Source organism: Chionomys nivalis, chromosome 2, assembly GCF_950005125.1.
Source record: "Chionomys nivalis chromosome 2, mChiNiv1.1, whole genome shotgun sequence".
Lineage (NCBI taxonomy): Eukaryota > Metazoa > Chordata > Mammalia > Rodentia > Cricetidae > Chionomys > Chionomys nivalis.
Genome location: NC_080087.1, coordinates 131,856,738 through 131,881,412, shown reverse-complemented (window position 1 = coordinate 131,881,412; position 24,675 = coordinate 131,856,738). Strand labels below are relative to the sequence as shown.

The 24,675-nt window shown below is 40.4% G+C and overlaps 1 protein-coding gene across 6 annotated transcripts in view; it reads left to right on the top strand.

The window, feature by feature from the left end:
• Window positions 1-3,279: 3,279 nt before the first annotated feature.
• Window positions 3,280-24,675, top strand: part of Creb1 (cAMP responsive element binding protein 1) — a 61,770-nt gene continuing 40,374 nt past the window's right edge. For 2 of the 6 annotated variants that reach the window (XR_009055977.1, XM_057754536.1), the window contains exons 1-3: window positions 3,281-3,458; window positions 22,814-23,022; window positions 23,216-23,337. Coding sequence is in view for 4 of the 6 variants with exons in the window: in XM_057754536.1 (XP_057610519.1) it covers window positions 23,224-23,337 (114 nt within the window). In the remaining 2 variants the exon portion in view is untranslated. Of the gene's footprint in view, window positions 3,459-22,813; window positions 23,023-23,215; window positions 23,338-24,675 lie in introns of all 6 variants that reach the window. The other 4 variants (XM_057754576.1, XM_057754561.1, XM_057754546.1 and 1 more) reach the window with 4 other exon arrangements.

The window sequence follows — 24,675 nt, the reverse complement described above, 5'->3', positions numbered from 1 at the left end:
GAGGAATGGATGAAGTCCTAAGTGAATGTGTATTGTTGATACAATCACAGCCATGTCAAGGATACCAAAGCCTCAGATCCATGGGAATGGTAAGGCCTCCCCTTTGTTTTGAGTATGGATATTGACTAACGAAAGATTGTATTTTAGCTAAGATCAGAATATGCATAAGGTACCTACTGCAGCTTTCTCATCCCCATGACTACAGCCTCAGACTGCTCCCCTACCGGCCTCCTCTTTTATGCTATATATAATAAGCATGCTGTTTCCCCTTGTTTGTGGTGCATTCTCCATCCAAGGGCAAGACCTAGCCCATCCCAGCTTTAAGTTACTTGTGCCTGTTTTTTCTTCATTCCTTGTCACTCCATACAGGTCAACTCTTAAAGCCATTCAGGTTAAGGTAGAAAATGGCAACAGATGCCCTGGAACTCGAGTTACAAGCCATTGCAGGCTGCCAAGTGGGTGCTGGCAATGAACCCAGTTCCTCTGCAAGTGCTCTTAATCGCTGACCCATCTTTTCACCCAGTCAGTACCCTTAAAAAAGGAACCTGTGAGTTCTTGACCGCTTTTTCACATTGTGGGACTGCAAGGAGGAAATGGCAACTTGCATCCTAGAAGACAGACAGGTTCAGAGTCTAGCCATACACATAGTCTGCTCTGACTTCCAGAATCCAGAATTGAAAGAAGCTTGTTCATAAGCTACTAAGTCTAATGTTTTATTACAGCATCCCAAATTCACTAAGAGTAGTATTTGAATCCAAAGATGTTATTAAAAAGATAGTCTGGGCCGGGCGGTGGTGGCGCACGCCTTTAATCCCAGCACTCGGGAGGCAGAGGCAGGTGGATCTCTGTGAGTTCGAGACCAGCCTGATCTACAAGAGCTAGTTCCAGGACAGGCTCCAAAACCACAGAGAAACCTTGTCTCGAAAAAAAAAAAAGAAAAAAGATAGTCTGGAACCACACAGAAATCAGTTTGTTCAAAAAATATTTAATGAACACTGTTATATTCTAGACATCATCTTGCTAGGATGGGGAGAAAGAAAAGCAGGCAGTAAAAAGACGGGGGAATCCTGCCCTGTACACACATTACAAGGAAAACGAACAAATAAATTATAGATATGATGAATCAGAAAAGAAAGTGATCGAGTATGACCTGATAAGAGTATTCTGGGGCAAGGGGATGGCAGTACAAATGCCCTTAGGTGGGACCTACCCAAGAAGGAAGGGGGAAGCACCTATAAAATAGAGACTAGTTAATATGGCTGGGGAGCAGAGAGTAAAGGGAACAGCTGGAGAAGGCGGGAGAGACACGTCCAGATAATGAAGCATTAGCCAGTGTGTACTAAGCAAAATGAAACCACTGAAGGTGACTGCAGAGTGACAAAGGCAGTCTGGAGTGAGGCGATAGCAGTTTGGAGAACGTGGACAGTGGCTCCGGCAGGATTACAAGAGACGAAGGTAGCTTAGCAAAGGGATGGTGAGTGACATGGGGACAGAAGTCGTACACCCAAGTTTTCAGGAAGCAGACAATCCAGGCAGTGCTCACTTGTGTCAGAAATGTGTTAGGTTTCTGGCGTATCTGAATGGGTGTCTTTACTTAGGACTGTGGGGGGAAGGACAGGAGGGAACCTGACAACTCAAGCTCAGTAAGACCGGCATATGCTGGTCATCCATCCACATGGAATGGAGCAGAGGGTGCTGGAGACAAATTCAGAGTTCCAGGGTGAGACCTAATGAAGACCGGAGGATAGGAGAGAAAGCATTTAAAGCCAGCAGAAGAGGATGAAACCACCTAGGAAAGAGACTATGGTGGGACTCTCTGAGCTCAGATGATTCCAGCTCAGAAGCTAGCTAAAGGAGAAGCTAGTTGTTGAAGAGCAGAGGTAAGAGAAAGCTGGAAAGAGAAGAAGGAAGAGTGTATTTGGAAGAGGCCCAGGAGGGTCAAGTGCTGGGGCAGGACAATCTTCTAACAGGAGAAAACTAGATAGACAGGAAGAGTGACTATTCATATAGTAGACAGGTGGAGCTCTGACAAGAACTTTGGGAGGAAGCTTTTTTTCTTACATTATTTATTTATTGGCTACATATACTACTGTGTACTATGACTAAGTGCTGAGGTCAAAGGGCAATTTATGGGAGCTGGTTCTACTATGTGGGTCTGGCAAGCGACCCCAGATTATCAAGCTTGGTGGCAGGAGCCTTTATCCACCTCACCAGTCCCTGAAGAATGTTTTTAAAGACAGGAAGAGGCATTAGCATGTTTACAGTTCTGGTTAGAAGCAAAAGGAAAGTCGATACTCCAATGCAATGTCCCTGGGAAAGCAGGCAGGGATAGGACACAGAACGAAGGCAAACTTCATTACAAAAAGCCAGTAAGGGCCAGAGTCCAACAGGAACAAAATTATATGGAGAAGGCTGAGCGGTTCAACATTAACAACAACAAAAAGTTGGAGAGCTGGTGGTGGGGCACCCCAGAGAGCAGTTGCAGTAGCTTTAAGGCTACGGAAGTCACACCGTCAAGTTCTAGAGGTGTAAAGGGTGGAAGCCGCAGCACCGCGCTGCAGCTGCACGCTACCGCTGCAGAAATGGCTGAGAAAAGGCAACACAGGATGTTGTTTGAAAAGAAGTCAGGCAGGTAGGGCGAGGGTCTACTTCGAGAGTTAACAGCAGCATCGGCCAGAGCAGATCACTTCTCCGGCCTCAGAGGGAGGACAAGGTACCCTCTGGCTTTGGCTGTACGCTCAGCGAAGCTGAAGCTCAAGTGCCACGTGTTTCGTAGCTTTCATCCCGGTTAAAAAAAAAAAAAAAAATCAGTTCGCGCCCCAGAAGGCAGTTTCAGCAGATTCCCCCGGCCGCTGGCCGGCTTCTGCCTGCCCTTCCAGCGCCGGGCCCTCGCGGCAGTCAAAGTTCCTGGGCGGTTTGCTTCCGCCTCAGGATCAGACCGTGTGGGGGTTTCCATCAAGCACCCGCCACCCCGGGAATCCCCCCATCTGGCCACACACGAACCCCGCTTCCTCTAAATCTCCTCAGCCGGCGTTTGAAGCCTCCGCACGCCCGATTGAGGTTTGGACGTTCCTCCCGAGCCGGTCTCAACCCGCCTACACAGACCTTCCACCGTCAATCCCTCGGCTGCGCCCGAAAGGAGCCGAAGGCCTTCGGCAGGTTCCGCCGCCAGCGCGGAGGCGGGGCCTCTCGAGCGGCTCCGGGCCGAGCTCGGCTATTTCCGTGAGTGGCCGCTGCGCACTCGGCACTGGGCGGCGCTGGCTGGCTCCCTGGCTGCGGCTCCTCAGTCGGCGGCGGCTGCTGCTGCCTGTGGCCCGGGCGGCTGGGAGAAGCGGAGTGTTGGTGAGTGACGCGGCGGAGGTGTAGTTTGACGCGGTGTGTTACGTGGGGGAGAGAATAAAACTCCAGCGAGATCCGGGCCGCGAACGAAAGCAGTGACGGAGGAGCTTGTACCACCGGTAAGAGGAGCAGGAGGAGGAGGCAGGAGCCGGAGAGAGCCGGGGGGACGGAGGGGGGCCGGGGAGGCGCCGGACACCAGCGCTCGGGGCCTTCCCCTCGCAGGAGGGGCCGCGGTAAAGATGGAGCCTCCGCCCGAGCCCCACAACACCGCCGCCGCTCGCAGCGAACAAAGAATAATGGCGGCGGACTGGAGCCAGCGGCGGCCGGGCGGCAGCGACTCTGCCTGCAGCCAGCGGCGGCGCTCATGGCGGGGGGCGGCCGGGGCGGGGTGCGAGCGAGCGGGCGGCCGGCCGCGGCAAGCTGGCGCCCGCGTTCCCGCCGCCGGCCGGGCCGGGCCAGGCGCGGAGCCGGAGCCGGAGCGGAGCCGCCCCGGGGGAGGCCGCCCGCCCGCCGCCCCCCGCTCCCGGTTCGCCGCCGCCCGCCCGCCCGCTCGCCTGCCCCGGCTGTGCCGGGCTAGCAGCCCGGGCCGCCGCCTGGGTGCCCGTGGGGGGTGGAGGAGGAGGAGGAAGAAGAAGGCGACAGTTGAGGGCAGAGGAGGTGAAGGTGCTGCCGCCTTGGCGGCGGAGCCCGCTCGGCGAGCGGACGAGCCGCAACGTCCGACCTGCTTTCCTCTCCGCTCTTGGTGCAATAAAGTTCGAAACCCAAGGTTTTCTCTGGTGCTGTATTTTGTTCTTGCCCCTGTCCCCTACTCCCACGCGGTTGGAGAAAATGCTGTTTTCTGCCCTTGGCTACTCGAAGGGAGATTTTTGGCTATTTTCTTCATTCCTCGGTTTTGTGGATGAATAATTAAAACAAAAAAACAAAAAAATCAGTAGTCATGGAAATGCATTCTTTTGGGAAGGAAAGGGGTGCTAAGAAAACATATTTGTAATAACTTTTTACAGAAACTGTTGGGATCTTGTAAAAGGGAAGCTGGTGTTTGAAAACAGTTTCGGTTTTAACCCTTTTCAATAAGATAATAATCACTTGAGGGCCATCACTCTGAAACTCTTCTAAGAAACGAATATTAGCTGAGGTACTTTTTTGCTTGATATCATTGGTGGGAGGCAGTCTTGCCAAGCTTTGAGTCATCGGATCTCCCCTTAATCTTGCTCACTCCTTGCTGTGTTTCTCACACACTTCTGTCTAAACTTTAATAGAGGGAGGATCGAAATAATTCTCACTCTAAAAATAGTCATTATTTGTGTATTGCAGTAGGTAATCCCAGTCTGAGGTTGTGGTGTATCTTTTTTCCCTTCACCTAGAACATTGGCAAAGGGGACTGTCAAAAAGTCATCGACACATTAAAGATTGAAAGAGCATTGCAGTATGACCTATTTAAACCTGCCATATCTTCTCAAAAGTTACAGTGGGATTGTAGCCTCCCCTTGCATCACATCTGCCTTCTAAAGATTTAGCATAAGATATATATATATATTTTTTTTTTTTTTTTGGATTTTTCGAGACAGGGTACTATTGTGCCATCTATTAAAATTTTGTGCACCTACTCATTATTTCCTGACTTCAAAGCAAAATCCCAAGTAATTATTTTAGTTACTTTGAGAGATGCACAGTTTGTTTTTAAATAACCAGTTGTGATTGATGCATGCAAGACCTTTGGTTAGGAATAAATACTGATTGATAGTAGAGTCATTGTGTTTGATTTTTCTGTGTCAGTCAGGACTCTGAAACTTTGTTACATTGTTAGTCTTTAGCACTTCAACAATTTGCTATTGTCAAGAAAATTAAGATGGGGTGAGGGGATGTTCCCATAGGATTAAGAAGACAGTTCTGTGTCCACACAGTGAGGAATTTACACATGGTAATGATGTTGGTAAAGTAGTTCTTACAAACCAATAGAGATGATACATGAAAATGAGTCTTTCCTTAGAAAAATAAGATTTTCCCTGGTGTGTCCTTTCGTCAATCTTGACCAAAAGATATTTTAAATTTTATCTTTGGAGAATCAGATTGACTGAGCAGTTGCAGAGGAAACTTGGGACACTTTTTGTCTGCCTTAGTTTTCAAGCATTCACCTGGAACCTGGCCTGCATTGTAATTCCATTGGCTCCTAGGGGCCAGGAAAAATCAAGCTGTGCCTTCTTCCTCTCATCCATTCATTCACTTACTTTTTATGCTGTTTATTCATGGACATGTGCATGTAGGAACTAATGAATTAGCCTGGCAAAGGTGGCATACACCTTTAATCCCAGCACTCTCCAAGGCAGAGACTGGCAGATTTATGAGTTCAAGGCCAGCCTGGTACACCAAGTGAGGGAGTTCCAGGACAGGCTCCAAAGCTTGTCTACAGAGAAACCCTGTCTCGGAAAACCAAAAAGCAAGCTAATAAATTATTTTTTGAAAGAATGTATCTAGTGGATACTAAAGGAACATTTTCTTCTGGAGTTTGAAACTAGTATTAGCCACTTATGAAACTTCACTCAAGAGGCTGAAGAAACAGAAACCCAATCCATAAATTTCCTTTTTCCACTTTCAGAAGCTAATGTATCAGCTCTAAATTAGCAATTTTTATTTTCTTAGAAAAGTAAAAGTGTCTCTTCTAAGGCATTGTTTTTGTTTGTTGTGAGTAGTTGTGGAGGATCAATTATGTATTTTTAAAATATCATCTCATGCCCTTTTTAATCAGAGATATTATTTGTGACAATGCTTACACTGAGTCACTGAAAAGTAAAATGCTGATTCCATAGACAGGTAGATTGGCAGTTGCAGCCGTATAAACTTTGCAGTTATATATTCATATAACCATCTTTCTTGCTGTGTTACTTCCAGAACTAACTTTTGTATTTTGAATGGTTAGAGCTCAAATCTGAGCTTAAGACTACAGCAAATATCAGAACATAGATAATGACACCAATTCCTTGTGCATGTGTGAACGTGGCTGTACTGTTGTGACACTTGACGGTAGTCCATGGTGATTTGAATATTTGACACTTGCTGTGACACACATTTGAAAGTGTGTCTATTTGGTGTGGAAAACTACAAGTCTGGGTTTGGATCCCAGCGTTGCCAGTCCTGTCATGTGCCTACACTTGGGAATTTTGTGACCAGGGGAAAGTGTCTACTTTCTCTGCCTCAGTTTCCTCATTTGTACAGTTAGAATAATAGCGTATTCTTTTGGTATTTTTAGATAAGTAGAAAGGACTTTTCCTTCAGCAAATTGTAATGTTCATCTTACCTTTAACTTCTACCTTTGGGGCCTTTCACGGGTGTCTTAATTTCTCCAGACTTACTGTGTTTAATACACTGGGCCAGAAAGTCCCACAAATCCAATGAGGAATTTCACTCTTTACTCTCAAGGAACTGCTGGGAACAGTTATTTATCATTAGAAAATAATCAAAGAAAAGAGAGCACTCTTGGTGAAGTAAAAAGCAGTTCTTTTTTTGTATTTTCAGTTTTGTTTTTAAATTAATTATTCAGATGGTTATAGTACAGAACATAAAGTATAGCAAAAATAGCCCATGTGTCTTCAGAAGCACTCTCCATACACAAGTAAATGTGTGTGTGTTCTTCACACAAATAGTAGCACACAATGCAGACCTGTCCGTCCCTCTGACACTCATTGCCTAGGCTAATTATAATGACTGCAATTGGTTTGTATAAGCACTTAAAGACCGTTTTAAAAGATCTTTAAATTTTATGTGTGTATGTATGTATGTGTATGGTTGATTGTATGAATGGGCACTGTGTGTGTTCAGGAGCCTGAGATGGTCAGAAGAGAACATCAGATTGATCCCCTGGAACTGGAGTTTCTTGTGAGCCACCATGTGGATGCTGGAACCAAACCTGGGTCCTCTTCAAGAACAGTAAATGCTCTTAACAACTCATCTCTTCAGCCTGGGTCTTTTTATGAAAGTATTTTTTAAATCTATTAACCTTTAGGTGAGCTGATTCTTTTTCTAGATCATACATGACCTTGTACATTATAATGCCACCAAGCTTGGTAGTAGTAGTGCACACCTTTAATCCCTGCACCCAGGGGGCTAAGGCAGCTGGATCTCTGAATTCAAGGCCAACCTGTTCTACAAGTAAATTGTAGGCAGGGCTTCATAGTGAAACCTGGTCTCAAACAAAAACTTTATTTAAGCAAGAATTATTTGAGTGAAAAATAGTGGGGTAGTTTGTGAGAGGAAGTGACATTTAAACTGCCTTATTTCTCAGCTCCACTTTATAAAAGCCATTAGTTAAAGATTAAGATGTATACAGGGACATGCGAGATGTGTAATAAGTTGATTCAAAAGGTGAGTGTAATCTGACTTTGACTTTGTTTCATTAAAATTATTACCATCCTGACCTTTCACTTATTATTTTAATCAAAAAAGTATTGGCAGTTTTCTCTATTGATAAAATAAAAGTGTTTCATTTAGTGTTTCTGTTTTGTTTGGAAGGCAGGCTGATTCTTTTATATTTATTTTGGTTGTCTGAGAGAGGGTCTTGTGTGTAGTCTAGATTATGCTAGAACTCACTATGTAGCCCAGGCTGGTCTCGGACTTGAAATCATTCTGCCTCTTTAATTTCTTAGTTGTAATTAGTATTTCTTGCTTAAATAGAAAATGAATAGTTTGACGCACAGCTGTCTCCTGAGAACCACGTTCCACACCCCTCCCCCCCCCCTTTGAAAGTCCTAGTTGGTTAGCTGGACTAAGTAAAATACATTTCAGCCTCAACAGAGAACGAGTCTTAATATCTTTTTGTTTCCTTCTTGGCTCCTAAGAGCAGCATTAAGCTATATTGCATTTTATGTGTTCATGTGACAGATTTTCTAGACAGCGCATCCCACTTCTTTCTTTAGTTATTAAGTAAACCTGTCATGATAGACTTCATTGTTTGTAGATATAAGTTGAGAATGAAAGTGTTGTGGCCATACAGCCTACAGTTTTATAAGACTGTTACTGTCACTTGGAGGTTTCCTTAGTATTATAAAATATTAACATGCTATTTTTACCTGCTGCATGATTAAGGTGTGCCCAGGGCGTTTATACAGATTTGATGATGAGAATAGGTAGAGTTGTTGAAGGTTCTAAAGGCGGATGACTTCTGAGTATTTGCAAACCATCAGTAAGGCAAATGTTTTCTCAGTGTGTTTGAGTTGTTTCCTGGGGTAGAATCAGCTCATTGATACACAAAAACTGATAACATGAAATGGCTATTTTGTTAGTTCTTCCTTCATTTTAATGTTTCATTAGAATCATTGTTCTTGGTGTTGTTCTGTTTGTGTTTGTTTTGTTCTTGAGTCATGTTCTCTGTAGCCCTGACTGTCCTGGAACTTGTCCTGTAGAGCATGCTAGCCTTGAACTTTGCTTCCCAAATGTTGGGATTAAAGGCATGACTGGCTTAGAATTGTTGTTTTAAAATAAGTGTAAGCTTATTACATCTATAAATGTAGTTTTTTGAAATTATGAATAAGGGTAGCCATTTAGTTTTTTCCAAAATTCATTTCTTCCCTTAATTTGTACACACTCTTAAGTTCTGATTTTTTTGTCTTATGTTTTTCTCTTAATTCTTTCAGACAAAAACATTGAAAATACATTTTATTATATTTTGCCTAGATATTTGATTATCTATTGAATTACCTAAAGAAAAAAAATTAACATCTTTCATATTCTCATTCATTTTAGCAGATAAATATAAAGTGGTACCTCCCATAATACATACTTATCTATAATTTATTCACACATTAGACATTCTAGCCATGAAACATTATCCAGAACTATGAAGTAGTTCTAGTGGCTGTTTACACAAATCTCAAAAGAGTAGTTAGGACTGGCCGTGTAACTCCATGAGAGCACTAGTCTGTCATGAATAGGGTTTGATCTAGACAAATCAAAGCAGGGTTTGGGGAGGAGGTCATCTAGGGGATTTACAGAATTTTTTTTTCCTGAAAGGAGAAAAGATTGATCCTTGGGTGAAGAACAGTAAATTAAAAGCTGGGCAGTGGTGGCACAGGCCTTTAATCCCAGCACTCTGGAGGCAGAGGCAGGTGGATCTCTGTGAGTTCAAGGCCAGCCTGGACTACAGAGTGAATACCAGGACAGGCTCCAAAGTTACAGAGAAACCCTATCTCCGAAACCAAAACAACAACAACAAAAAAAGAAAGAGTAAGTTGATTGGGAATAGCTAAGTAATGACCTTGATGCAGGAGTCAAGGGTAGATCAGAAAGTAACCAGCCAGTAATGATGGAAGCTTTCTTTCCCGAAAGTTAATGGATCTTCTTTGATACTAGGATTTGTTTCATGAGTTTCAGTTGTATCCTAATAACCTGGATATTTGCTTGTGAGATTCTGGTTGCAGTTATGATGTAGATGTAACAGACAATGTTTAATTTAACCAGGACTTAATAAAACATTATTGAGAGATTTACCCCTGCTTGCCTTAGCAATGACAGGAAGAAACATGGAGGCATCCTATTTTTCATCACAAAGTGATAATTATTGCTTATTTAAAAGCATTTATATTCTTAATATTTTCTTTTTTGTCTCTCCTTGTTGCTTGGCTGGCCTGGAATTCACTTTGTAGACAAGGTTGGCATTGGATCTAGAGATCTACCTACCTCTGCCTCCTGTGCTGCTGCCGGGATCGAAGGCACGCCTCACCACTAACAGCCATTATTACTCTTAAGGAGGTTTCTTGATTCAGTAGAAGCATTATAGTTCACTGCAAATAACAATAGTAATATTCTGCTGTTATGTGTTGCTGTTTATCAACCTAATTTGTTCATGGAACATTTGCTGATCATCAATTCGTAGTTGGTAGAATAATCACAGGAAAATGTATTCAGGTACTTAAGAAAATTCTTCCTGGATAGCAAGTGAAGATTGTTCAGGTGCTATAAGTAGAATGTACATGTTCTGTCTCTCACCCACAGAGAGCTTGAAGTGCACACTGTAGGGGATGGTGGTACAAGGACACCTCACTGTTGTCATGAAGAACTACAGAGTTTTGAAAATTCATGTGGCAAGTTTTGGTGGGCAGGCAGCATTTCGATGGAATATTGAAGAATTTGTATAGGTGGAAGTGAAAAGAGTATATTCTAGGCAGTAAAATATACTACAAAATGAGGACAGTGGTGTTCAGTGAACTTGCTATATATACAAATTGGTGAAGAGAGTGTTAGGTCACTGTGGATTGACAGTATAAGGAATCCTGAATATGAGTCACAAGTTTAAGTTTTATATAAGAAACAAGAAAGATACATATTCAGATAGAAAATACATTGAATTATCTTAAAAGGCAGATTTCTTGACCTCCAGTGTATTGTAAAAGATATTATAGCTTCTCTATCAGCTTTATTGAAATGTTATTTACTATATATAATCCACCTGTTTGATAGATATAATTCAGTACTTTTTAATGTTGTTACCAAATTGTGCATCTGTTGCCACAGTCAGCCCTGGAACATACTCATTACTTCAGAAAGAAACCATCACCCTCTAAAGTCCCTACACAGCAGCCTTAGACAACTGCCAATCTGCTCTGTGCTTTATAAATTATTTGTTTTGGACATTACATATGAATGAAATCATTTGATGCATTCTTAATAGTAGCGAGCTTCTTAGCATAATATTTTCAAAGTTCACCCATATAGTATTTATCAGTATTAATTTTTATTGCCAAATAATAGTCTATATTGTACTCATTATTTTACTCATTAGTTCTTGAACACTTTGACTAAATGATACAAAGTAGACATAGTTTCATTATCTTGCCTAGATACCAAGGAAAGTGTTGGACCTTATGTCAATCCAGTTGCAGCTGTTTGAGGAACTGTCAGGACATTTTCTAAGGCTCCTGCACATATTCTATATTCCCACTAGCAGTGTATGAAGGCCGTAATGTCTCCATGTCCGTATTAACATTTGCTATTCTATTTTCTCCATTATATCCATTCTGGGTGCCAAGAAAGCTATGTCATTATGGTTTTGATTTTTATTTCCCTAATGATCTTAGACATCATTTCATATGTCTTTATTGGTTCTTTATGTATCTTTGAGAAGTATCTATTTAGATCCTTTGCCTGTTTTCAAAGTGAATTATTAATGTAGGTATAAGTGCCTTACTAGGTACATGATTTACATTTTCCTCTCTCAGTCTATTGATATCTCTCTCCTCTCCTCTCTCTCTCTCTCTCTCTGTCTCTCTCTCTCTCTCTCTGTCTCTCTCTCTCTCTGTCTCTCTCTCTCTTGATCTCTCTCTCCCTCTCTCTTGATCTCTCTCCTTTCTTTCTTTCTTTCTTTCTTTCTTTCTTTCTTTCTTTCTTTCTTTCTTTCTTTCTTTCTTTCTTTCTTTCTTTCTTTCTTTCTTCTCCTTTGTCTTTTCAAGACAAGGGTCTTACTGTAGCTCTGGCTGCCCTGGAACTCATATGTGCTGGTCTCAGATTTATAATACCTTTCCTGTGCCTCCCTAGTGCTGGGATTAGAGATGTGTGCTGCTACATCCTACTTTATCGCTTTCTTCATGTTATTATTTGAGGCATGGATAGTTTCATTTTTATTTCTAGTTCATCAGTTCTTTTCTTCTGTTGCTTGTGCCTTTAGAATCTTTGACTTGTTTTTTCAAGATGGAGTTTCTCTGGCTATCCTGGAACTGCGTTTGTAGACCAGACTGGCCTCAAACTCAGAGATCCATCCGCCTGTCTCTGTTTTCCAAGTGCTGGGATTAAAGGCGTGTGCCATCACCACCTCGCTGAATATTTTTCCTTCTTTTTCTTTTAATTGTCATATTTTCCAAATAACTCTGAAAGCCCAACAAACAATACCATTGTTTAATGAAAAGCAATTGAAGTCTCTAATGTATGTGGAGCTATGTTCTGCCTCCTGCTCTTCTCCATTGGTCTGTGTCCATATACCTTTTTTGGAGTGACTGGTGAAAGAAAACGAAGAACCAAGAAGTGACAATTTTGAACATAACATAATAATTGGCTACTTTCTGAGTGAATTTATGGTGTCAGCTTGGATTAGTGTATTTACTTAATTGTTCTATTTGGGAAATTCACTTTTAAGCTTACATGAGGTGAGTGATACTGCGTTCGTTTTCTTTTAGAAATACTGAACTGTCCTTTGAAGTGTAAAGGATGAACTCACTGTCATAGGAAAGCATTTTTTTTTGTAGCATTATCTCTGGAAGAAGATTTCAAAGCTTTTATTTTATTAATAACTACTAAAGTTTGTCTCTAAGAAATTTCAGTTTTAATTTATAAATAGATCAGTTGGGGTAAAACATTCTAGCGTAGGTCATCGAAAAATGAATTAATTTTTTATTTCATTACTCAGATCTGTATCAATAGAGAGATAACAATAAGTGCCATGTCATATAACCCCCTCCCCAATTTCTTATATCCCAGTCATCATTTCCAAATGGAAGTTTGTGGTTTTAAATAGCTAATTAAATAGTAATATTTGTTTAGAGGGAATATTTATAAGGAACTAGGCCATAAGTTTGCTTTATACTTGCAGAATTTCTCTGTGTAGCCCTGGCTGGCCTGGAACTTGCTCAGTAGACCAGGCTGGTCTTGGACTCAGAGATCCACCTGCTTCTGCACAACCACACCCGAGTACTGAGATTAAAGGTGTGCACCACCAGGCTCGGTTTAATTGCAGATTTTTTTTTAATCCTTTTTTTTTTTTAACTTAAAGAGGAAATTTATTTTTTGTGATTTAAGGTGTTTTGTACTTTGAGTTTTTATTAATTTTGATGTTTTATATAGTAGTGTCTTCCTTTAAAGAATAGTATTGAAGTTGTGTTAATCAAAATAATAATGAAAAAGTATGTCTACCTGGAAGGTTGGCTTGATGTCGATTATTTCAAGACTAAAGATAAAAATACTGAACTTCAAATGTCAACTCAAAACCATACATAAAGAAAATACCTTGTATAATAATACTATAATGGTGAATGAGTGACATAATGTATTTGTCCACATTCAGTGTGTTACACCAAAAATAAACCCACATGTAAAAAATAAATACATACAATACAAATACATAAAATTTGTGCCATTGTCTACATGCCATTTGTCAGCTTCACAGAATGTCCGTGTCTGCTTTAAATATAGTCTTCTAGAGCTTTGGGTTTTGTTTTGTTTTGTGGGTTTTTTGTTTTTTATTTTTTCCATTTACTGACGGACTGGTAAGCAACATATAATTAAAGTGATTTGCATATTTCTTTATATTCTGTAGGGTTTCAATGTTGGCTATGTTTACAGTTCTCCACTTTTATAATACTGATGACTGAGAGGATAGCCCTGAAGCCTGTAAGTTCCTGACAGACCTCAGCATCTCTACCTGTCTGTGAGCCAGGATGTGTGTCCTATGACCCACGCCCTAGCAGCGGTCTAACCTTAGGGGACTGAGTTTTCATTGTCCGTATCTGACTTGTAAACATTTCACCAAGAAAAGCATTTCAAGACCTACTTCAAAATAATTAACACTGCTCCTTCAACTTACAGACCTCTTAAAAGGACATGACAGTCAGTGTCCATTAAATGTAGTGGTCTCACACATCCACATCGAATAGAATACTGAACATTTAACTTCCCGTCATAACTTTGGGGTCTTTACAGTTTGGGAACTGAATTAATTTATAAACCAGAACTTCAAATGTAAAGACTGCTTCACTCTTTCAATATGGAAACACTTTTATAAAAGTATTTACTTTTTGAAGGTGTATAGTCCTTGTTTCTAAGAAGTGAGCTTCCTGCTCTGTCTTGTGGCACTTTACCTTTAGACGTTACCTAAAGGGTCAGCTTCATGAAAAGCTGTATGAGATGAGTGTTTGCAAATGAAGTTCACTGGGAAGAGGTGGGATGAAAATGTTGCCCTGGGAGACCAGGCCAGTGAGATGGTTCACGAGTAAAGGTACCTGCTGCCAAGCCTGATGACCTGAGTTCAGTCGCAGTGACCTGCTAACAGAAGGTGAGAATCCACTATAGAGTTGCCCTCTGACTGCATTCTTGCGCATGTACATGGTAAATAAATGTTTTTTTTTTTAAGTCACTAATACCATCATTTGAAAAGAAACCAAGGCCTTAGCATGTCACTTGCTGCATAGTTGCAGCTGCCTGCCAGGCAGCACTGGTCTGTTGTTACCCAGACAAGGAAGCTTGTTCTCAGAGCCGCATGGAGGCTCACCTGAAAGAAAATGAGAAAGCAAGATGAGAAACTTGGAGTTTTCAACTTTCTTCTTGAAAAGAACTATATACTATATATTCATAAATGACTGCTATAAGTTACACAGTGTTTACACAAATCACATAACACTTCCCTAGTTCACTCTTGCTGAATACTCACTTTGAGAACTCTTTTTCCTAAGCTATGAAACTTTTTAAGACTGGCACTTCCATAACATGGTAATTACAAAACTGCAGTAAGCCATAAATACTGAAATTAAAATTCCTCTGAGTTAAGCAAATAAATCGGGATTTATTAAATAGTATTGCAGTGTTGCTGTCTGCCGTGTCCACGTGGAGTGGTGGTTAGGTTATGCTGGTGTTCACTGTTGCTACAGATTGTCTTTGAAGTATGAAAAGTAAAGCCTTTCTAGAATTTATTCAAGGATTTACCGGTGTGATGTGGTGTGTGTGTGTGCCATGTGTTTCTGGGTACCTGCAGCAGCCAGGCGAGTGTGTCTCATTCCTAGAACAGGAGTTACAAGCAGTTGTAAACCATCTGATGTGTTGGGGGTAGCTAATGCTGACCATGGAAGAGTAAGCAAACACTTTTAACTGATGAACTCTCTCTCCAGCCCCTAGAATTAATTTAAGTCAATATGTTACAATCGCCTTCATGTTACAACTTTTTTTTGTCTTTTGGTATCTGGAGAAGAGATTTAAGTGTAGATTTATTTTCTATTTAAAAAAGACCTTGTTTTGAAGGGCTCAGAAGTTTTGAGAACAGAATTTAATCAACTTGGTGTAGGTAGCTATTTATTTTAGTTGATCTCATTGCCTGTCTTCACTCATTATTGAATCTCGGCTTTAGACAGTTGGGGTTAATGAGTATTGAGTGGGGTATGTGTCTAAAATGGTGTGCATATGATGACTGAACATGATTTTTTGTTGAAATAAGAGCGGCAGGGTTGCGTCCCCGTCACCCGGCCGCCCGCATGGCTTTACCTGAAATAATTACACGGAAACTGTATTCTTTTAAACATTGCCTGGCCCATTAGTGCCAGCCTCTTATTGGCTAGCTCTTACATATTGATCTAACCCATTTCTAATATTCTATGTAACATCATGAGCTGGCTTACCAGGAAAGATCTTAACCTGCGTCTGTCTGGAGTGGGAGAATCATGGCGACTCCTTACTCGGCTTCTTTCTCCCAGCATTCTGTTCTGTTTACTCCACCTATCTAAATTCTACCCTATCAGAGGCCAAGCAGTTTCTTTATTAATTAACCAATGAAAGCAACAGACCCACCTCCATCATTTCCCCTTTTTCTGTTTAAACAAAAAAGAAAGGCTTTCACTTTAACATAGTAAGATTACATATAGCAAAACAGTTATCAAGCAAGAATTACAGTTACAATATTTATATCTATTTTATCTTTTATCATAACTAAGGAAAACTATAATCATTATCTATTCTTCAACTCCATCAAAGACTCCAGAAGGATATAATATTACCTAAGCAAACAAGAAATCCAAAACTCTAGAAATGACAGAGACATCTCGCTGCCTGTACAGTCACCCAAAGTTCTTTTGTACCGTTGGGGCATCCATCTTCAGCCTTCAGGCCCATAGTTTCCAGCAGACATTTTCATCAAGCAGGAAATTCCAAAGACAGTTCAGTCACTATCTGCTGTGTCCTGCAGAATGTCTCACAGACTCTTTCATGAGTCAGGAACCCCAAAAGACCATTTCACCTTCAGGCAAGTTCAGTAGTCCTCTCTCTGCGGGTTCTCTGTGTCCAGCTTATGCATCAGTCCAGGCAAGAGCAGTTTCTTACCCAAATAGCTATCAAACTCCATAAGGAGCCTCTTCGATGCCCATCTTCCTCTTGAAGTAGATTGGTGCTGCCAGGAGCAGACATGTCTCATTGTCATGAAAAGTCCTAAGTTATTAAAACATTTAAATGCCATATTCTGCAGTCTTTGAAAGATATGAAGAATGCCTATCTAACTGAAATATATCTCTATATATCTAGAAAATCTAACTAACATGACTACAAGTTTGACTATTATTGATGATTATCCATTAGCAACCTATATTTCCTAATTATACATTACATTTTAAATGAACTATACAATCACAATACAGTAATCAAGATCAGAAATACATATACATATAACAAAATTGACCTTAAAATCCATACCAATGCAAATTATTCATATCTATATCATATCCCCCTTTAAATGTAAAAGAACATTTATAAACCATATTTGGGAACATGGGCGCAGTTTTTCTCTCCAAACTGCTTCATGCTGAATGGGGGCGCTGTTATTCAGATCTTTCATAGTGTAACCTGTGTGTCAGGGTCATCTCGGTTGGCAGTTGAGTGAAGTAATTTTCTGAAGGTGTTCACAGCAACCTTTCAGGAGGGCGTGGTCTATCATACCATATTGGTATAGACGCAATCCACAGAGTCTCATCCTCTGTGAAAACAAAAGAAGACCCTCTCCAAAGCATCATATCCTTAGACCCATATTCTGAAATCATAATACCCTTATGTCCATTCTGGTTTAGCTTGACAGCCCCATATAATGAAATGTCTCTCTGTACTTAGCTCCTTCAGAGTCAAAAATTTTAAAGAAAACACAATAATACAAAGAATCTAGACTCTCTGTGAATTTTCCATTTTTACGTGGCTTATTTTTCTTTATTTCTTTTAATCTATAACTATCTGTACTCTGTCTCTTTAAAGACTTTACCCTTTTTTTAAAGACATTAACTTTATTCTCTATATTTGTTTTTTCTCTCTCTCAAGCCTATGTACAGTCACCAACACTGTGGTCTTTTATGTCTGAATCTGTTTTATTGTGAATCTATAATTTTTTTACTAGCCAGGAGCATTTCTTAAAATGTTAAGCACTTCTTAAAAACTTAAGTTGCACCATGTACAGGTAATACCTCCGGTGTCCTGCTCAGTCTAAACCTTAACTGTGCTGTTATTATGGTAATTACGGTAGTTCCTGCTGAGACCAGCACAGTTCAGCATGGCGGAGCTAAGCCGCTCCTGCCTCAGAACCATTTGGTGCCCCTGAGCCACACACAGCTCCAGGCACACAGCACACATTGCCATCAAGCAAGCCATAGCACTTTACTCCAAATGCTCCATTCAAAAGCTCTGTCTCCCGCAGGAGCCAGACAGAGATCGCAATGGCGGCACAGCCCAGAAAGCCGGCATTTTAAAACAGCCAGTTTTTTCCTGCTGCTGAGTCAGGACAATTTCTTTGCGGCACGCAACCCACAAACAGCAAAAAGCTGTCTTAAATTCTCTCTGTGTCCTTTTTAAGCCCTCTCAGGTTTTACGTGGAGTTCATTAGCACGTTGGGTGCCACTCTGTTGAAATAAGAGCGGCAGGGTTGCGTCCCCGTCACCCGGCCGCCCGCATGGCTTTACCTGAAATAATTACACGGAAACTGTATTCTTTTAAACATTGCCTGGCCCATTAGTGCCAGCCTCTTATTGGCTAGCTCTTACATATTGATCTAACCCATTTCTAATATTCTATGTAACATCATGAGCTGGCTTACCAGGAAAGATCTTAACCTGCGTCTGTCTGGAGTGGGAGAATCATGGCGACTCCTTACTCGGCTTCTTTCTCCCAGCATTCTGTTCTGTTTACTCCACCTATCTAAATTCTACCCTATCAGAGGCCAAGCAGTTTCTTTATTAATTAACCAATGAAAGCAACAGACCCACCTCCATCAATTTTTTCTTACCTGGTTTCAGTGAAGGGCGCTGTATTCACCAGGAACTAGTAGTCTCCGAAACTTGGAACATTGCTCAGTTTTGAGTATTGACTACATACATTTCAATTCTGGTAGACTAGACATATCAAAACAGACAAATAGCAAATGTTTTGAGGTAACAGCCAGGAAGAACTTTACAGGGGTAAAGCACTTTAGAGGAGTGCAGGCAGTACCATACCACATGGTTATTGACTGTGAGATAACCTCTGTCATACAGAAGCTGGACTTTTTACCATTTTTCAGTAGCACTTCAGGAAGAAGCACCTATCAGAGGTGGAAGAACAGGTTGGCAAGACTTTTAATTTTAAATTCTTTGAAAACCTAAAAACAAGTACAAAACAACTAGAAATTACTGTATCCCATGTAAGAGTGGGTATACTTTTGCAAAACGTTTTTAGTTAATGTATTTATAACAACAGAATTGTAAGGTTTATTTTAAAGATCTCTCTCTCTCTCTCTCTCTCTCTCTCTCTCTCTCTCTCTCTCTTTCTGTGTGTGTGTGTGTAGGTGTGTGCATGTAAGTGCAGGTGCATGCTGAGGCCAGACATGTCAGATCCTAGAGCTAGATAGAACTAGAGCTGAGCGTGAGCTGCTGGAAGGCAAGTGCAGGCCTCTGAATGAGCAGTGCACACTCTTAGATGCTGAGTCATCTCTAGCCCTAGACAGTTTTAAAATTGCCCCAATACGCCTTTTCCTCAAGTTGCCCTGGAAACCTCAGAGTTCTGTTTATGTGGTTCCCTTAAATCCCTGGAATTTTAGGAGATGAAAATGAGTTCATGAGCTTGTTCTTCTGCTGGGGAATTTTTTCTTGTTTTTAATTGAGGTCATTTCCATCTTAACAAACAGCATGTGTTCCATTAGTTAGAAGTTCATTTCTTTGAACTTTTATCTCATGTCTTGAACAGAATTAAATTTGTGAATTTAGAGGCTTAAATAGCCGTGTTATGAGGATGGATTTGTTCTCTTTTTATAAAGATTTATTTTATTTTAAATACATGCCTGCATATGTGAGACAAACATGTTTGTGCAGGTGCTAGCAGAAGCCAGGAGCCAGCCTTGGGTCACTGACGTTGGAGATACAGGTTATTGTGAGCTGCCTGATGTGGGTGCTAGCAACCAGATAGGGCTCTGCAAGAGCTGTCAGTATGTACTCTTCACTACTCAACCGTCTACAGCCCCCTGAAAACGGATTTGCTTTCCAAAACTTGTAGACTATTGAGGATTTAAAGAATTGAGGTTGTTAGGAAGATGAGAATAAAAATGAAGAAAAAGTGAAGGTTCACAACCGCCTTTTCCCTTAGTGATTGTAAACGTGGCGTTGATGAGCTTTCATTTGTGTTAACTCGGTGTAGACAGAGAGGTATTGCTGCCAAAGTTATTTCTGATACAGCACATTTCTGTGTAGGTGCCGCTTAGAACTAAATGCTACTTGTTAGGACAGGTTCAGTGGTCAGCCTTCGTAATACTGAAGAATATACCACAATATACCCAAAATACTGCCACTATTTTTACTGGTCTGGTATTCCTGCACACTTCTACCATCTGCCGGGGTAGATATTTTATTTGCCTGCTCTCTTGCCCTGCTTCTGCACAGCAGAATATAAACTCTATGGGGAAAAGTTGTCTAAAATTTCATTCTGTTGTTTTCTCTTAGTAGTTTGATCAATGCTCAGCACAGTCAGAAACAATGTTTTCATATAAGAATAATGTATATAATGTAAATTGATAAAATTTAAGGCTATTTTTAATAAAGTATATATCAGTAAAGGGAATTATTTTGTTGTGAGTTAGCCCGTTGCACTTTAAAAATTCCTAGTCCAATAATTTTAAGAGTTATGATTTTAAAAAATACCACTGTGCCCGTGGTGGGGTGGTAGTGATGGCAGTCAGAGGATGACTGTGGAGTCAATTTTTTTGTTTGTTTGTTTGGGGTTTTTTCTTGTTGTTTTTCCTACCTTTGAGAGGGTTTCCAGGGATCAAACTAAGGTTGCCAGGCTTGCATGGCAAGCAGCTTTCCTGCTTTGTCTCCACCCCAGGGCTAATTTTTATGTTCTTACTTGTTCAGGACCCCACAAATTGTTTCTGATAGGTTAATCTGTGTCTGGATATGACAGTTGGGGTGATGAAAAATGTGAAGATTGTACACATGTTGCTACACAGTCTGTTCTTCCCATACTAGAGGACATAAATAGGCACACGTTTTGAAGTGGGACATGAATGATCCTGTCAGCTCAGTCCAGCTGGCAGGTTTCTGCTGTATGCCTTCAAGGTGAAAATCAAAAGAAGAATATCTGTTGTAGTTGAGTCCAAGAACCTTCTCATCTGCATGAAAATTCTTACCAGCACTGTTTCCTTATGAAAGACACAATTTTGCGTTGCCAATTTGGTTGGTATCTGTTTAAGCTAAAAGTTAACAGTTTAAGCTTGATCGCTGCCCTGAGTAAGGGCTGGTAGCCATCTGCATGAAGTGATAATAAAATGCTAGCAGTTTAGTTGGGGGCTTGTAGCCCTTGGAAAAATCATAACTTCAATGAGAAAATATTATCTAATTAGAGTGGGGAAATAAGAAAATCATAGCCCTGTTTTGAGTGTCTATGGCTGTAACTACTTAAATTTTCTGTTCTTTTATTATGATTTAGTACTGAATCCTATTTTCTAAGCCAAAATCTCATAAAGAAGCCTTATACTTTAAGTTTTTTTTTTTAAAAAAATAAAGTAGTCTCAGTGTGTTGTAAATAGAAACAGAAAATGTGACCCATGTGCAGATCGCCTTTGATCAGGTGGTAGAGTGAAACTGTGTGTGGATGGCAGCGTAGCTGTAGAAGCACGCACGCTTGGGGTGAAGTCTTTATGAATGATTGTGTACATTTTGTCCGCTAAGGGAGCATTATAGTGTTCATTTGTTGCTCCTGAAATGAGTTCTTTGTTCCACATGTCATTTCCTCCAGGTCAGAAGTATAGATAAATTTGGGATAGCTAAATTGTTTTAATTGTTTTATTTTTACATACTATATTTTTAAAAAAAAATTTAGAGTATAACTGTTATGATAATTTAAAGTTTCATGAGGGATAATAACCAGGTTATTTCAGGTTTTTTTCCTCCATTTGTAAATAGAGCAAACAGTCAGCCAAAATGGTAATTTTAACGTGAGATCTGAGAAAATGTCAGTGGGTATCTCCAAATCACTATTGAAATACAGTTTTAGTCAATAGCTCAGAAATGTTACTCATGATGTTTGATGTTGATATTTTTTCTTTAAACTGTGCAAACACTCTTGAATTTTTAGAAGGAAAAAAAACTCTCCAACCAGTACTGTTAGTAAAGTATGTAAAAAGAATGCCAGACACTTGTCACCCTATAAAAGTCCTGTAGTTGCCACTTCCAGCTGAGCGTTTATTTCTCACACTCTTCCCATGGATGCAGCTTGACATCTATTGTTTTCCGCTTTGTCTGTGTGTGTGCTTTTAACGTAAATGAGATTCCTTTCCATTTAATGTCATAATGTTGTAGACAGTTCTCTTTTTACTAAAGTAATTCTTTTCATAGGTCTCTTAAAGATGATTTTATGGTCTTAAAAAACAAATTCTACATCAAATACCTTTTAACTGCATTTTTGTAAAAATTTCATACTGCCTCAGTATTTCAACTTTGATGATTTTGTGGCGCTCATAGCAGTTATTTTCCCAGTGTCTTGAGGCTTTATGACTGTTTTAAATAACCATTTGTCAAGTCTGTGACCTTTTTACTTTGTCGTCTGTGTTTTATGGATGCTAGTATTTCTAACTTTGTATATTAATTTCTGAAGAAACATTTTATCGTCATTTTAAACTTATAAATAAATAATGATGTATTAAATATTTGATACATGTTGATAGTATTATAATGATCCTAAGGATGTGTCAATTTTGATTCTTAGTTTTAGAGTTGTTTGGTAAAGCATTGAGATTTTTCCGTTATGTGAGGAATGAGTATAGATATTGCTCATAGTACATTCATTTTTGTCTGGTAATATGTAGGCCTTGAGTTAGAAGAGGGATGCACCAGGAGTATTCCCTTCCACCACCAAACAATATTTAGAAAGGGTTGCTTCTTGTTACCTGAACATTTACTAATCTATTGTACCCACTGCTGCTAGGGGCTCTGCTCCACTGACTTCTGCTGCCGTTAGGTGCCAGAGCACTATACAGATCTGCAAAACTCTTAGCAAAATGGGCTGTCCATGTGCTAGAGTTCAGTATTGACAGTAAAGTATTTCAAAATGTGTTTTGCTTCTGTGTTGCACTCTGCCATGACTGAGGAGTGGAGTCTCTGATGCGGCTCTGGCTTTAATCTTACCTTTTTACCTCTGTAGTCCACTGTATGGGCTTTTGAAACTTGGGCTGATTTGCCTTGGTACCTTTTGTCTACTAGTGCGTGGCTTACAGTTGCTCTGCTTCTTGCTCTGACAGGAGGAAATGCCTAGAGGAGGGACCTGACGCTCGCCCTGCTCTCTACCCTCTTTCTGAACCTGACCGGTGCAGCTTGAGAGAATGAGCTTTGCTGCCCTCTGCCCTCCTCGTTAGTAAAGGAAGAGTCATGAGAGGGACCATCCCTATTTCCTGTTAGCAAGACACATCCAAGGAAGACTTTGAATTTCTTCATTGTTTGTTGTTTGAAGGTACTAGGTTTATAGCTCGGCAGATTTGAACAAATTGAGTAAAAGGTCAGCCCTATTCTGTTTTAAATAGATTTCTAAGTGCATTTACTAACCTAACCATCACATAGACCTATTTATAACTTTAAGTTTGCCTTTAAAGTCACGAAAGTACAAAGCACTGTAGTGCTTGTAACGTTCTTCCATATTATTGTAGGTAACTAAATGACCATGGAATCTGGAGCAGACAACCAGCAGAGTGGAGATGCTGCTGTAACAGAAGCTGAAAACCAACAAATGACAGCTCAAGCACAACCACAGATTGCCACATTAGCCCAGGTATAAATACACGGAGAGATCCAGGCGGTGTCTCTTCCAAGAGAATATCAGAATGCCGAGTCACTGTTAGTATTAGCGTATGTTTAGAAATGATAGTAATGACTAATTAACAGTAAAATGCATCATTAAACATTAATATAGTTTGTGTAGTGACATGATCCAGAAATAATTACTTTTTTACTAACAAATTAATTGGCCCTCTCAAGGCAATAAAACCTTCATTATGACAGCTGCCTCGGTTTTTTTTGTTGTTGTTGTTTTTGTTTTAATACCACACATACTTATTTTGGGACCTGGAGGTGCAGATATATTTGGAAACCTAAGTTTATATAGTCTGATACTAAAAAGCAGATTAAGCAAGCAAATTGAATCAGTCCTAAGAATGATAGCAGTCTCTCCCCTGTGCATTCTAAGTACATTTAGTCTGGTTTTGTTTTAAGTATCCTGTTCTTAAGGCCATCATCTCTATACTTACTGTTTTTCTCTCACCTGTTTATTCTTTATTAACAAATCTTTACCTCAATATTCATGAAAACAGTGCTTAATATAAAAACCAAATATATATAAACCTGTAGGGTAAGACCGATACTTCCTTTCCCCATTTTTGGAGACAGAATGTCTCTGTGTAGCCCTGGCTGGTATCAAACTCGAGAGATCCACCTTCCTCTGCCTCCACAGTGCTAGGGTTAAAGGTGTGCACAGCCATGCCTGGCTGGTTCCTCTCTAAAGTGAAGCTCCCGAGAAAAATAATCCTGCCAGAGGCTTTACTTTGCCCTAGCTCAGCTAAGAATCTGCAGTGGAAATGACTGATCAAAATAAGTCCTGAGAAATAAAGGGCTCACCACAGGTGGGATGAGGGTGGGTGTGAGTCAGGTATTGGAGCTCCAGCAGGAACAGAGTAGGCAGGCTGCCTGTCTTTTCTCGTAAGAAAACACGGTTTCCCCTGCAGATCTCAGGTAAGACAGTTACTATATCAGACGAGGCAGCACTTGGTGAATACAGGCTTAGTACAACATACTCAGAGAAGTTGGGGCTCATCTGGGCATTTAGCTAAGCAGGTTCCTTGATGATGACAGCCTCCAACATGTGTTCTTCTGGCCTGGTTGTTCCCTCAATATATATATATTCATCTTGGGAGTTCTTTCTGTTCTCATGACTTTCTTCGGGAATTTGTATTCTTGATAAGGTAGAGCATGAAAAGATTAGCTGGCATAAGAATTCTTGGTAAGAAGACTTTCTTGAAAATTATCTGTTATTTTCTATGGTCCACTTAGTGTTGTTTACAAAATTTGAGATCAAGTTCATTTCTTATATCTAGCATATTATAAAGTACTTTAG